This window comes from Scyliorhinus canicula, chromosome 14 (genome assembly GCF_902713615.1).
Source record: "Scyliorhinus canicula chromosome 14, sScyCan1.1, whole genome shotgun sequence".
NCBI classification, from domain to species: Eukaryota; Metazoa; Chordata; class Chondrichthyes; order Carcharhiniformes; family Scyliorhinidae; genus Scyliorhinus; species Scyliorhinus canicula.
Window position 1 is genome coordinate 32,357,509 of NC_052159.1, and position 13,827 is coordinate 32,371,335.

At 45.4% G+C, this 13,827-nt stretch overlaps 2 protein-coding genes across 6 annotated transcripts in view; one reads left to right on the top strand and one right to left on the bottom strand.

The window, feature by feature from the left end:
• The window catches only part of LOC119977436 (F-box-like/WD repeat-containing protein TBL1X), a 418,532-nt gene that overhangs the window by 382,279 nt on the left and 22,426 nt on the right, over nucleotides 1–13,827 (top strand). For all 5 annotated transcript variants that reach the window (XM_038818342.1, XM_038818341.1, XM_038818343.1 and 2 more), the window contains 3 exons: nucleotides 5,401–5,522; nucleotides 7,290–7,364; nucleotides 11,459–11,586. In XM_038818342.1, the coding sequence (XP_038674270.1) occupies nucleotides 5,401–5,522; nucleotides 7,290–7,364; nucleotides 11,459–11,586 (325 nt within the window). The remainder of the gene's footprint in view (nucleotides 1–5,400; nucleotides 5,523–7,289; nucleotides 7,365–11,458; nucleotides 11,587–13,827) is intronic.
• The window catches only part of gpr143 (G protein-coupled receptor 143), a 161,177-nt gene that overhangs the window by 40,036 nt on the left and 107,314 nt on the right, over nucleotides 1–13,827 (bottom strand). The window lies entirely within an intron of this gene.

The window sequence follows — 13,827 nt, forward strand, 5'->3', positions numbered from 1 at the left end:
TTTTTGGACTTTTTTGCCAGTTTCATGAGTAGTTTGTGGATGAGTTGGTGTGGGAAGTCATAAGGAGGTTGGGGAATGTCAAAGTCTCTGAAGAAAGGTTCTGGGAAGAAGGGGAGCGAGCGATAAGTCCACCGGCAAGTGCTGCTTAGAGACCTGCAGGAAGAAAAATGGCAGGGGTTGGGTTGACGGGTGGGGCCGCACCACTCATGGAGGAAACTCCGACCAAGGTGATGTTGGTGGAGTTGGAAAGGCTGTTTGTCAAGCATTTGGAGGTGCTTAGGAGGAAGATAACAGCTTTGCTTAAAGAGTATGTGGAGGAGGCGATTGCCCCAGTAAAGGCGGAAGTGATGATGACATCAGTCGAGGTGCAGGAGCAAGGAGAGAAGATGAAAGAGGTGGAGGAGTCTTTGTCACAGCACAGTGACCAGTTCACTTTGATGGGTGAGCAGATGCGAAAGGTGGTGGAGGTCAACAAAGGACTCAGAGCCAAGATGGAGGGCCTGGAGAACAGGTCGAGGAGGCAATATTTGAGAATCATGGGTCTGCCCCAGGGGGTGGAGGGCCTGAGGCTGGCTGAGTACTTTGTAAAGATGTTTCCTGAGTTGATGGGGGAGCCCGGTCCCCTAGAAGCCATATTTGGGGTGTCAGACCGGCCTGAGTTGCAGGCGTTTGCGAGGGCAGATGTTTTAGCCTTCGCCTCACTGATTGCTTGCAGGCAGGTCCTGTTGGAGTGGAGGTCAGTTTCTGCACCCTGTGCCTTGATGTGGCGGGGGGGGACCTGTTGGGATTTTGTGGCCCTGGAAAAAGTGAAATTAGCTTGGTTGGGGGGATAGGTTTTACAAGTGTTGGGGTTTGTTTATTTTGCATGTTGGGGAGTTGGTTACCGTTGATTGCTATGGGGGGTCCGGGGGGTTTGTGGGTTTGCTGTAAATTGCACAATGTTGAAAGTTATATTCGCGCCACACAAGTTCCAGGTAATGACCATCACTTACAAGAGAAGATCTAACCGGTGCCCCTTGACATTCAATGGCAATACCATTGCTGAATCCCCATAATCAACATCCTGGGGGTTACCATTGATCAGAAGCTGAACTGGACTAGCCATATTAATACTGTAGCTACCAGAGCAGATCATAGGCTAGGAAGACTGTGGTGAGTAACTCACCTTCTGACCCCCCCCCCCCCAAGCCTGTCCACCATCTACAAGGCACACGCCAGGAGTGTAATGGAATACTCTCCATGTGCCTGGATGAGTGGAGCTCCAACAACAATCAAGAAGCTCGACACCATCCAGGACAAAACAGCTCGCTTGATTGCTCCTCCTTCCACAAACATTCAAACCCTCCACCACCGACGAACAGTGGCAGCAGTGTGTACCATCTACAAAATACACTGCAGTAACTCACCAAGTACCTTCAACAGCACGTTCCAAACCCATGACCATTACCGTCTAGAAGTACAAGAGCAGCAGACTTCCCCTCCAAGTCACTCACCACCCTGACTTGGAAATATATCGCCGTTCCTTCACTGTCACTGGGGCAACACCCTGGAACTCCCTCCCTAACAGCACAGTGGGTGTACCTACACCTAAAGGACTGCAGCAGTTCAAGAAGGCAGCTCACCACCACCTTCCAAAGGGCAACTAAGGATGGGCAATAAATGCTGGCCTAACCAGAGACACCCACATCCCGTAAATTAATATTTAAAAAAATTATGGAATAAAAACACGTAAAACACGAAGACTCTTTCCCCCCCACCCCCTCCCCGCCACCCTGGATGATGGGCAAGAAGAATTTAAAAAAAAAAAAGATTTAGATAGCAAAATGCAACTGTATAAAAGTTTGCTACCATTTATTTGGTAGTGTGTTGGGTGGTGTGCCTGTGTCCCCCTCAGGAGGTAGGCGGCAGCTGGGAGCCTGATTTCAATTTAATGCTGGTCGGTCGAGTTCCCCAGCACTCGGGAATTGGGACAGCAAAATGGAGACAGGAATAGACAAATCAGATAGGTAAGCGCATTGTGTAGAGCCACCTGTGCATCAGGAGAAGAGTTAATATGCCCAAGCCCCTCGAATAAGCTGTTTGTTAATTGCTGCCTTTTGTTGGTCCTGCAAGAAGCCAATCATTCTCTTCCCTACTCCCGCTATCCTGCAACCTTTCCCTCCCAATTGCTGTTCTGATCCGGTACTCTGCTCTGATCCGGCACTCTGCTCTGATCCATCCCAATTACCGCGGATCATCCAGCTTTCCCCTTTTGCTGCCAGCTATCCACCAGCTAACCTATCACACTGGGCAGGAATCAGAACAAAGAATGAATTAGCACCTTCCTGTTAAATTTAGCAAGGTCTTCAGGATCCCAGAATCTCCAGGTCCCAGGTCCCCCACCACCACTCACAATCACGCTCCCTGCTTTCTCCTTTTAAATATCAGGACCAACATTTTGGGTCGATGAGCTTCTGTAAGAACTGGGCGCTTGACAGGTTTGAATAAAATCCCAGAGCCTGTGGGGGTGAATGGGGAGGATAGACTAAGGGAAACATTTGTGATTGGGTGGTGAGCAGCAGCAGCAATTTACTTCATAGAATCCCTATGGTACAGAAGGAGGCCATTTGGCCCATCAGGTCTGCGCTGATCCTCCAAAAGAGCACCCTACGTAGGCGGAGCCCACTCCACCGCCCTATTGCCATAACCCCACCTAACCTGCACATCCCTGGACACCAAGGGATAATTGATCATGACCAATCCACCTAACCCGCACATCTTTGGACCGTGGGAGGAAACCGGAGAACCCAGAGGAAACCCACGCAGACATGGGGAGAACATGCACACTCCACACAGACAGTCACCTGTGAGGCAGCAGTGCTAACCACTGTGGCGTTGACAAATAGTCATTGGAGTCGAAACGTTAGCTCTTTTCTCTCCCTACAGATGCTGCCAGACTTGCTGAGATTTTCCAGCATTTTCCCTTTCGTGCTAACCACTGTGCTCCCTTGCCTTTTTAAAAGGGATGATAGTGCATGGCAACAGAGGGGGCGGTAATGGGATAAGTAAAGAAATATAAATCTGGGTCCTGCCTTCTTGTAAATGGTAGCAGCAGAATAAGATGGGATTTATCCTAGGATTCTCTGGGAAGCCAGGGAAGAGATTGCTGAGCCTTTGGCTTTGATTTTTAGGTCATCATTGGCTACAGGAATAGTGCCAGAGGACTGGAGGATAGCAAATGTGGTCCCTTTGTTCAAGAAGGGGAGTAGAGATAACCCCGGTAACTATAGGCCGGTGAGCCTAACGTCTGTGGTGGGTAAGGTCTTGGAGAGGATTATAAAAGATACGATTTATAATCATCTAGATAGGAATAATATGATTAGGGATAGTCAGCATGGTTTTGTGAAGGGTAGGTCATGCCTCACAAACCTTATTGAGTTCTTTGAGAAGGTGACTGAACAGGTAGACGAGGGTAGAGCAGTTGATGTGGTGTATATGGATTTCAGTAAAGCATTTGATAAGGTTCCCCACGGTCGGCTATTGCAGAAAATACGGAGGCTGGGGATTGAGGGTGATTTAGAGATGTGGATCAGAAATTGGCTAGTTGAAAGAAGACAGAGAGTGGTAGTTGATGGGAAATGTTCAGAATGGAGTTCAGTTACGAGTGGCGTACCACAAGGATCTGTTCTGGGGCCGTTGCTGTTTGTCATTTTTATAAATGACCTAGAGGAGGGCGCAGAAGGATGGGTGAGTAAATTTGCAGACGACACTAAAGTCGGTGGAGTTGTAGACAGTGCGGAAGGATGTTGCAGGTTACAGAGTGACATAGATAAGCTGCAGAGCTGGGCTGAGAGGTGGCAAATGGAGTTTAATGTGGAGAAGTGTGAGGTGATTCACTTTGGAAAGAATAACAGGAATGCGGAATATTTGGCTAATGGTAAAATTCTTGGTAGTGTGGATGAGCAGAGGGATCTCGGTGTCCATGTACATAGATCCCTGAAAGTTGCCACCCAGGTTGATAGGGTTGTGAAGAAGGCCTATGGTGTGTTGGCCTTTATTGGTAGAGGGATTGAGTTCCGGAGCCATGAGGTCATGTTGCAGTTGTACAAAACTCTAGTACGGCCGCATTTGGAGTATTGCGTACAGTTCTGGTCACCTCATTATAGGAAGGACGTGGAAGCCTTGGAACGGGTGCAGAGGAGATTTACCAGGATGTTGCCTGGTATGGAGGGAAAATCTTATGAGGAAAGGCTGATGGACTTGAGGTTGTTTTCGTTAGAGAGAAGAAGGTTAAGAAGTGCCTTAATAGAGGCATACAAAATGATAAGAGGGTTAGATAGGGTGGACAGCGAGAGCCTTCTCCCGCGGATGGAGGTGGCTAGCACGAGGGGACATAGCCTTAAATTGAGGGGTAATAGATATAGGACAGAGGTCAGAGGTGGGTTTTTTACGCAAAGAGTGGTGAGGCCGTGGAATGCCCTACCTGCAACAGTAGTGAACTCGCCAACATTGAGGGCATTTAAAAGTTTATTGGATAAGCATATGGATGATAAGGGCATAGTGTAGGTTTGATGGCCTTTAGTTTTTTTTCCATGTCGGTGCAACATCGAGGGCCGAAGGGCCTGTACTGCGCTGTATCGTTCTATGTTCTATAAGAGAGAGAAGTATAGGATTTTACTGCTCTCTCATTCTGTCTGTTACTGGAATCTTCACCCATGTCTTTGTCACCTCAGATTCAACCATTTGTTGCCTTTCTATTCTACACTCTTCAATAAATTCCAGCTCATCTAAAACTGCCTTTACATATCCTATCAACTGGCCCTATCCTAGCCAACTGCAAGTCCTGCTGGTCAGCCACATGTTAGCTGACCTACAATGGCTTCCGCTCCCCTTACATTTCAAATTCTCATTCTTGTTTCTAAATTTCTTCATGGTCTTGATTCTTCTTATTTCTCTGTAGCCTTGTCCAGCTCTGCATCCCTCAGACTTTAGCTTGTGCACCCCCCACATCATTATGTCCATTATTGGTGGCCATACAGTAGCTCTTTAGCTGCTAATATTGGAACTTCCTTCTGACACCTGTCTGTCTCTCCATGTCCCTCATTTCCTTCAAGATCCTCCTGAAAACCCACCGCTTCTACCAAACCTTTAGTCACCTCTCCTAATGTTTTTTTTCTTTGACACAACCTCCACTTTTGTCTGATTACGCATCTATTTGACACCTTGGGGATGTTTACTCCTGTTAACGGCACTGTGCAATTGCAGGTTTGTTCTTTCTATAACGAGGTGTCGATCCACAGCGCTTGCTCTCGACGCAATTAGCAATTTGGAAAGCGACTGCATTGATTTTGTTTTGTTGTGTTGGTGTGATCCTTCTACGCTTAGACTTTTTTGCTTATGTTTAGTTTGCTATTTTCACAGCTCCTGCCTTGGATGTAGATTGGCAGAATAACACTACGTTTGCATCCTGCAGCACAGACATGTGCATTCACGTGTGCAGGCTTGGCTGTGATCGTCCAGTCAAAACATTCCAAGGACATACAGTGAGTTCCAGTTTGAGTGAATGTGAAAGATATTTGTGTGCAATGCCAAAGCTGTGTAGCCCTCAAAGTAATCTATTTGGTATTTGTTGACATTGGATAATTCTGTACAGGAAAGCGTCTGTCAGAAGGAATATCTCTGACTCTGTTGCTCTGTGCGTTGAACATGTTTTGTGTTAGCATGGACATGCATCCTTGTGACAGAACACTTGGGTAAATATGTCGAGGATGATTATGGACAAAAATCCTCACATGAACTGAAAGTAACTGTCATCAGCAAAGCATTTCCTGAATCTTCTAATTTAAAAAAACCCTGCTACTGTATTTCTAATCAGTGCATTGTCCATCTTATCTAGTACAAGGGTAAGTGCTGATCCAGCATTTAAGAACAGAGATGTTAAAGTAAGTTATTCACGTGTAAAACATTTGTTTTGTGAGGTAGGGGGTGTGTAAGTAGAAGACTAAGGAATTGCCTTATGACATAAAGCTGAGGTCGGCAATGCCCTTAATGGTGCAGTTGACTGCTGCACTGTCTCAAAGAGGGTAGTCTCTGATAGGTTAATCATTTGGTTGCTGAAACGTACACCATCATTGGGAACAGAACAGTGAACCTGTTTAAAGCACAGGCAGGCCGCCCCTACTAACTTGGTGATGGATGTAACTTGCTGCGTTTCACCTTGGGGCAAAAAACATTGTGCTGCTGATAGTTGCAGGGAGCCCATATCAGGAACTTCCAGAATCCTAGCCTATAGTTTTCCTTTTTTTAAACTTTAACGAACGCACAATCAATCACAGAGTGGGAGCCTGCAGTTTTCTGCCCTGCATTTGCATCGTGCACCAGGAGCAAGTGGGACAGAGCCTTTACCACAATTTCTTTTTCATTTTTGGCATTAAAAAATGCACCCATTAGGCAACTGACTCTTGACTGAAATCTCAGTTAGGGTTTGTGCAATATTGACAACTCTCTGATTATACTCTGACAGTGCAGCAAATTGCTTAGTAGAAAACAGGTTAATTGGTTACATCTGAATATCAGGCAGCTCTGGGACTTGAATCTTTGAACGTGTCACTGTTACTGCAATCCTGTGAAGGAGATGATGATTACTAATGAGATTGGACTAGAGGAGCACTCAGTGTTTTGGTTGACCATCCTCCCAGCTACTGCTTGTGTCTTTGTCCTCTGAACTGTTAACAATTGATAACCTCCCATTTCTTCCACGGGTGGATTCGAACCTTGGATGTGCGAACATTGGAACTTGTGGATCAGGGAGTTTGGTAAATTTAAAGAAAATGAAAAGGAAGGCGGAGTGAAATATGAAATAAGAAATGCAACAGTACACACTAACGCCATACCACACCTTTGAATTGATCTCCAGGATGATTCCAACCACAGCCATTCAAAAACATTTTTTCACCCATGCAATATATCAACTATAAAAAACTGTGTGCAGAAACCAAAGGCAGGTTTCAAGAAAAATATAAATGCTGGAAAGAAAGTATAGATGTCCTGGTATATGAAAAGTGAAAATTGGATAACTATCTTACAAATAATTATGATGGAGAAAAGATTCCAACAGAGCGAGCTAAAGATTGGAGGGATGTTTCCAATCTTTGATTGGAGGGTACAGTCAAAGTTTATATGCTGTCCAGTCAATGGGTTTTGGTGCTGATCAAATGATAGCAAAGTGCCATCTTCAGGGGAATGTCGACACCACAGATTGTTTACTGTTTATATTAGCAATGCTCATTTGCACTTCTTTTACATTTCAGAATGAAGTAAATGCAATCAAATGGGACCCATCTGGCATGCTGCTCGCATCTTGCTCAGATGACATGACACTGAAGGTAGGAAAACCTAATTATGGCTCGAATCCCTTGTCAACTGTGGTAATAAATCTTTGCATCAGCTATTATTTGCTAAAAAGCTGAAGGCTTCCAGCCATTTCACCAAAGAACAGAACCATGAAGTAAGCCATTCCTAATAGACAAGCTTTCCTTTAAGTCCGTTATCCCAGCTTTTTGTTTTAATTCACTCATCTGACACATGAGAAGAGACAGGTCTTCTTGCCTTCTCTGTAACCCATCAGCTATAAATAAGGACAATTTGTCTCTGCCTGTAAGAGGAGTTTTCTGTCAAAATGTCAGGAGAAAGGTTGATCTATATCATAATCTCAGACAATGCTTTCACTTTGGCTATGTCACTACTTACCATTTCAGTATCTGTGACACTTCCTCAACCCCACCACCTGTTCCCCTCCCAACTGCGCCTCAATGTTTTACTAGTTACCTTTTTTCCAGTGTTTGAATCAGCAAGTGTCTATTATTCTGCTATCAGAATAAAGGTTTAAAAAGTAAGATCTATCAAAAAATATTGACTAAGGTGAGGGACATGCATCGCTTTCATGAAATAGTAATGGTTAAATCAGCTCCACAGCAGCCTAGCTTTGATAATACCCGAAAATACATTGCTTCCTAACCTTTTCTAGGTGTTGATAGATTACTTTCATTCAGATATATATAATATGGGGATCTGGTTAGCTCAGGGGGCTAGAATGTGAATCATATTAACTTCTGCTTCGGTTTTGTCAGCATCACAGATTAATATCCATAATCTGTCAACATTTTTAAAATTAGGAGTATGGTTAAGGATATGATAATGACCAGATGATCTGTTTTTCGTGATGTTGATTGAAGGATAGCCAGGGATAACTCCCCAGTCTACGGTGCTGAGGTATCAGGTTCGGGCCCGGCCCTGGTTCATTGTCTGTGTGGAGTTTGCACATTCTCCCCGTGTCTGTGTGGGTCTCACCCCCACAACCCAAAGATGTGCAGGTTAGGTGGATTGGCCACGCTAAATTGCCCCTTAATTGGAAGAAAAATAATTGGGTACTCTAAATTTACAGAAGATAAAGAAAAGGGATAACTCCCTGGCTCTTAATTGAATTTGTGCTGTGGGATCTTTTACTTCCACCTGAATAGGTTTAATGGCTCATCCAAAAGATGTTACTTCCAACAACGCAGTGTTCCCTCAGTACTGTACAGGAATGTCCACTTTGGAGATGGATTTGAATCCGGTTCCTTGTGCTTCAGTGGCGAGTGTGTTACCCAATGAACCACCGCTGGCACAGCTAACACCAGGAGGTTCGATCCCCCATTTCAACTGAGGCCTGCCTCCACACCCTACCCATAGTAACAAAATTACACCCTTAGCTGTGATTCAGTGAACAATCACCAAGAACCTGTCTTTGGGCTGAGAACTGGCGAAATATAACAAATAACATGAGTGGGCTATTGTGCTTTGCGAAGATAATACAGGATTGATTATTCTGAGATGTCAAAGGACAACTAGCTCATTATTACCACAAATTCCAGCCATTGCTCTGTTGCAAGCCTGGAAAGAGGTTATGTGGATAAAGGGATAGCTGTTCAGCTATATGACAAGCCTATCAGTGCATAATCATCCCACCTGTGTGGTGTAGTACAATGGTCTTTTATTCAGTCGTTATTAGCAGATTATACATGTTCAGAATGGTTGACAAGCAAACAGTAATCCCTGATAGGATCGCACATTCCAACTACTCTGAATGCTTCAAAAGTGCTGCTATGGCAGTCATTTTACCAATAACTAAAGCTGTCTTCAGCAGGTTATAGGGTGGCATTCTCCCAAGCCCCCACCAGTGGGTTTGATGGCAAGCATGGGGAAAGAATATGGTGGGAGGCTCAGAAATGGGTTTCATGCCAGCATGAATTTACAGCAGGATATTCTGTTGGCGCCCACCATGGTGCGTCGGAAGATCCGCCAGAAGTCGACGTGACCCTCATTGGCATTCCATTAATGGGAGCATTTCCAGGTGCATCTTCCAGATTAGGCGTCCTGGAGGAGAGCCCCAATGTTCCAGGAGATCCATCTTCCAGTCTCGGGGTGCTCCCGGAGATCCGTCTTCGGGTGGTCCACCTTCTTCAATGAGTCAGTGATGTTGGGCGCCTTTTCAATACGGCGCCCACAGGACAGAGGACTGTGCACCATCCAGGCCTGCCTCAGTATTGAATACGGCATGAAACACCGGGGTGCAAAATAATGAGATTGTGGCTGGACGATTTGGCATGGATTTCCTGTCGCCTCCGCAGTGGGATATACCGCCGCGCCCCCCTCCCCCCCGCGCCGGGCTCAGTGCCGGACCACGTTTCCCGCTGTTCAACATCAGGAAACTCGTTGTCATAAATAGCATCTCATTATCGGCTCATATGCCGGAATCACACCTCCAGGTCAAGTAGTGCATCCGTGGCGGTGTGATGTCAGATCAGCGCGATGTACGACTGGTCTCCGAAAGCGTGTTCCAGATGAACAGTACTCTGAGAGGAGCTTTTGGGGGGGGGGGGGGGATTTTGTTCCCGTGTTTGGCACGAGTGCACACCGTGAGGTGGGTACAAAACCACTCCAGAATTGGAAAATGAGATTCTCACCGACCAAATCGCCTTTCCCTATTTTTCTCCACCTCGAGTTATTTTACACTCACAAACTGCGATATAATTAAAGGTCTTCCCGACCACATGATTCTCCCATCATTAAATGTTCCTACATCGCCAACCATGACGCCAGGTTTACAACAGCTATATAAGCATGGGAATCAGTCAAGGGAAGCTCGCTGGGGGGAGGGACCAATGTAAATATAGCTCCTGGGGGTTGAGGGATATACCTAGGTAGTGCCAACCTATGCCTGGGGGGGGGGGGAGTTTCCCTTATGTGGGGGGGTGGGCAGAAAGGACCGATGACTATGAAGGGGCTGGGGGTGATGGCTGTGGAGGGGCGGGGGGAGGAGAGGGGGCTGGCTATGAGATGGATGCAGTGCCTGTGATACCGCCGCAGTGGTGGGGAAAGAGAACCCCTGATACTTGTGTGGTTGTGGGGGGTGGAAATAGAGTCCCCAATACCTCCGTGATGGGGAGGTCGTGTTGTCCTGACGCATTATGGGGGTGCTGCTCTGTGTCCACGGGGGAGCTCAGGGGGGACTTTAATTCCAATGCTATTCGAGGCGCCCTTTGAAGATAATGCCTTGATCTCTGTGGAGGTGGCCTTGCCGGCTCTTTCAGACCACATTCGGCCAGAGTGACGGCGTAAACCGTGCCCCAGATTTCCAGTGCGCTTGAGTGCCAGAAAACCTGGTTCAAAAGCTCGCCTGTGCTTCTGGGGAGATGCACACCGGTTTCCAGTCAGAGTCTGACACTGACAAATTTTGGTAAAATTCCGCCCATAGGAGTGGCACGGTGCAGCAGCGGTTAGCACTGCTGCCTCATGGCGCCGAGGACCCGCGTTCAATCCTGGCACCGGGTCACTGTCCCTATTGAGTTTGCACTTTCACCCTGTGTCTGCATGGGTCTCACCCCGCAAGCCTAAAAGATGTGCAAAGTAGGTGAATTGGCCAAGCTAAATTGCCACTTAATTGGAAAAATGAATTGGGCACTCTAAATTTATAAAGAGAGAAAAAAAAAATTCTGCCCACAATGTTAAATAGTGGACCTCAAGATGACAAAGCTTCTGCCTTACTCCAAAGCAATACCCCTAATAGAATAACATTAATAGGCTGCAGTCCCAGACAACTGAATACATTTGAATCAGTTACTGAGTAAGCTCTGGGATAACACCAGTTTCAGTCCATATCATAGTGCATAAATAAGTTTAAACTTAAATTGTTGGAAAGACGGAAGTAAGAACACCATCTTATTTGTTAACATGTAATTGCAAAACAAAACCAATGGATAGCAGAGGTAACCTTATGATTTAACATTCCTCCTTCAATTCAATTTTGATAAGAGACAAAAAACGATGTAGGAACAACTTATCTTCCATAACCTTCAAATTTGTCTTAACATGATATTTTTAACAATTTAAAACTTGCAGCCATCACAAATCGCCATATTATTTGTATTTCCCCCTACAGATATGGAATATGAAGCAGGACGCTTGCGTACACGATTTACAGGCCCACAATAAAGAAATCTACACTATAAAATGGAGTCCTACTGGTCCAGGCACCAACAACCCAAACTCTTATATCATGTTAGCCAGGTAAGAGTGACTTTTTAGTTAAATACGTATCGAGTATGCATGTTGTAGAAGAAGTAAGACAACTGAGAATTAGAAAAAAAAAAATGTTCAGTGAAACCAGTGCACTTATTTATAGCACTGATGTATCCAACTTGTATATAATGTGCAAGGTGAAGAAGAATAATTTTTTTCCGCCGACACAAGGCATTGAGCCATTGTAGTTTCAGGCTGACAGGAAGAGCTGCCATCTTGCCCCGGCAACATCTGCAGACATGACTCTCAGCTGAAACCACTCATTTGACTTGTGCGAGAAAACCAACGCGGCGGAGAAATTTAGCTACTTAAATTGCACACTATTTCAATGTAAATCCAGCAACTGTTCATAAATTAGAGGAGAACCCAGATCTGCTGGGCTCTCTTGCCCAGTTGCCAGAAAGGCAGTTGCCTCAGGAATCCTGCCAGATGGGCTAGGGGGCAACAGAATGCTACTAAAAAAGCTATAAAGAAGAGTAAGATAGAGTATGAGAGTAAACTTGCTCAGAATATAAAAACAGACAGTAAAAGGTTTTACAAATATATAAGACAAAAAAGAGTGGCTACGGTAAATATTGGTCCTTTAGAGGATGAGAAGGGAGTTTTAATAATGGGAAATGAGGAAATGGCTGAGGAACTGAACAGGTTTTTTGGGTCGGTCTTCACAGTGGAAGACACAAATAACATGCCAGCGACTGTTAGAAATGAGGCTATGACAGGTGAGGACCTTGAGAGGATTGTTATCACTAAGGAGGGAGTGATGGGCAAGCTAATGGGGCTAAAGGTAGACAAGTCTCCTGGCCCTGATGGAATGCATCCCAGAGTGCTAAAAGAGATGGCTAGGGAAATTGCAGATGCACTAGTGATAATTTACCGAAATTCACTAGACACTGGGGTGGTCCCATTGGATTGGAAATTAGCAAACGTGACGCCACTGTTTAAAAAAGGAGGTAGGCAGAAAGCAGGAAATTATAGGCCAGTGAGCTTAACTTTGGTAGTAGGGAAGATGCTGGAATCTATCATCAAGGAAGAAATTGCGAGGCATCTGGATAGAAATTGTCCCATTGGGCAGACGCAGCATGGGTTCGTAAAGGGCAGGTCATGCCTAACTAATTTAGTGGAATTTTTTGAGGACATTACCAGTGCAGTAGATAACGGGGAGCCGATGGATGTGGTATATCTGGATTTCCAGAAAGCCTTTGACAAGGTGCCACACAAAAGGTTGCTGCATAAGATAAAGATGCATGGCATTAAGAGTAAAGTAGTAGCATGGATAGAGGATTGGTTAATTAATAGAAAGCAAAGAGTTGGGATAAATGGGTGTTTCTCTGGTTGGCAATCAGTAGCTAGTGGTGTCCCTCAGGGATCCGTGTTGGGCCCACAATTGTTCACAATTTACATAAATGATTTGGAGTTGGGGACCAAGGGCAATGTGTCCAAATTTGCAGATGACACTAAGATGAGTGGTAAAACGAAAAGTGCAGAGGATACTGGAAGTCTGCAGAGGGATTTAGATAGGTTAAGTGAATGGGCTAGGGTCTGGCAGATGGAATACAATGTTGACAAATGTGAGGTTATCCATTTTGGTAGGAATAACAGCAAACGGGATTATTATTTAGAGTAGACTGGGACTGTACTCGTTGGAATTTAGAAGGATGAGGGGGGGGATCTTATAGAAACATTTAAAATTATGAAGGGAATAGATAGGATAGATGCGGGCAGGTTGTTTCCACTGGCGGGTGAAAGCAGAACTAGGGGACATAGCCTCAAAATAAGGGGAAGTAGATTTAGGACTGAGTTTAGGAGGAACTTCTTCACCCAAAGGGTTGTGAATCTATGGAATTCCTGGCCCAGTGAAGCAGTTGAGACTCCTTCATTACATGTTTTTAAGGTAAAGATAGATAGTTTTTGAAGAATAAAGGGATTAAGGGTTATGGTGTTCGGGCCGGAAAGTGGAGCTGAGTCCACAAAAGATCAGCCATGATCTAATTGAATGGCGGAGCAGGCTCGAGGGGCCAGATGGCCTACTCCTGCTCCTAGTTCTTATGTTCTTTCTTATGTTCTTATGTGCCCATGCTGGGCAGCATGGTGATACAGTGGTTAGCATTGCTGCCTACGGCGCTGAGGACCCGGGTTCGAATCCCCGCCCTGGGTCACTGTCTGTGTGGAGTTTGCACGTTCTCCCCGTGTCTGCGTGGGTTTCACCCCCACAACCCAAAGATGTGCAGG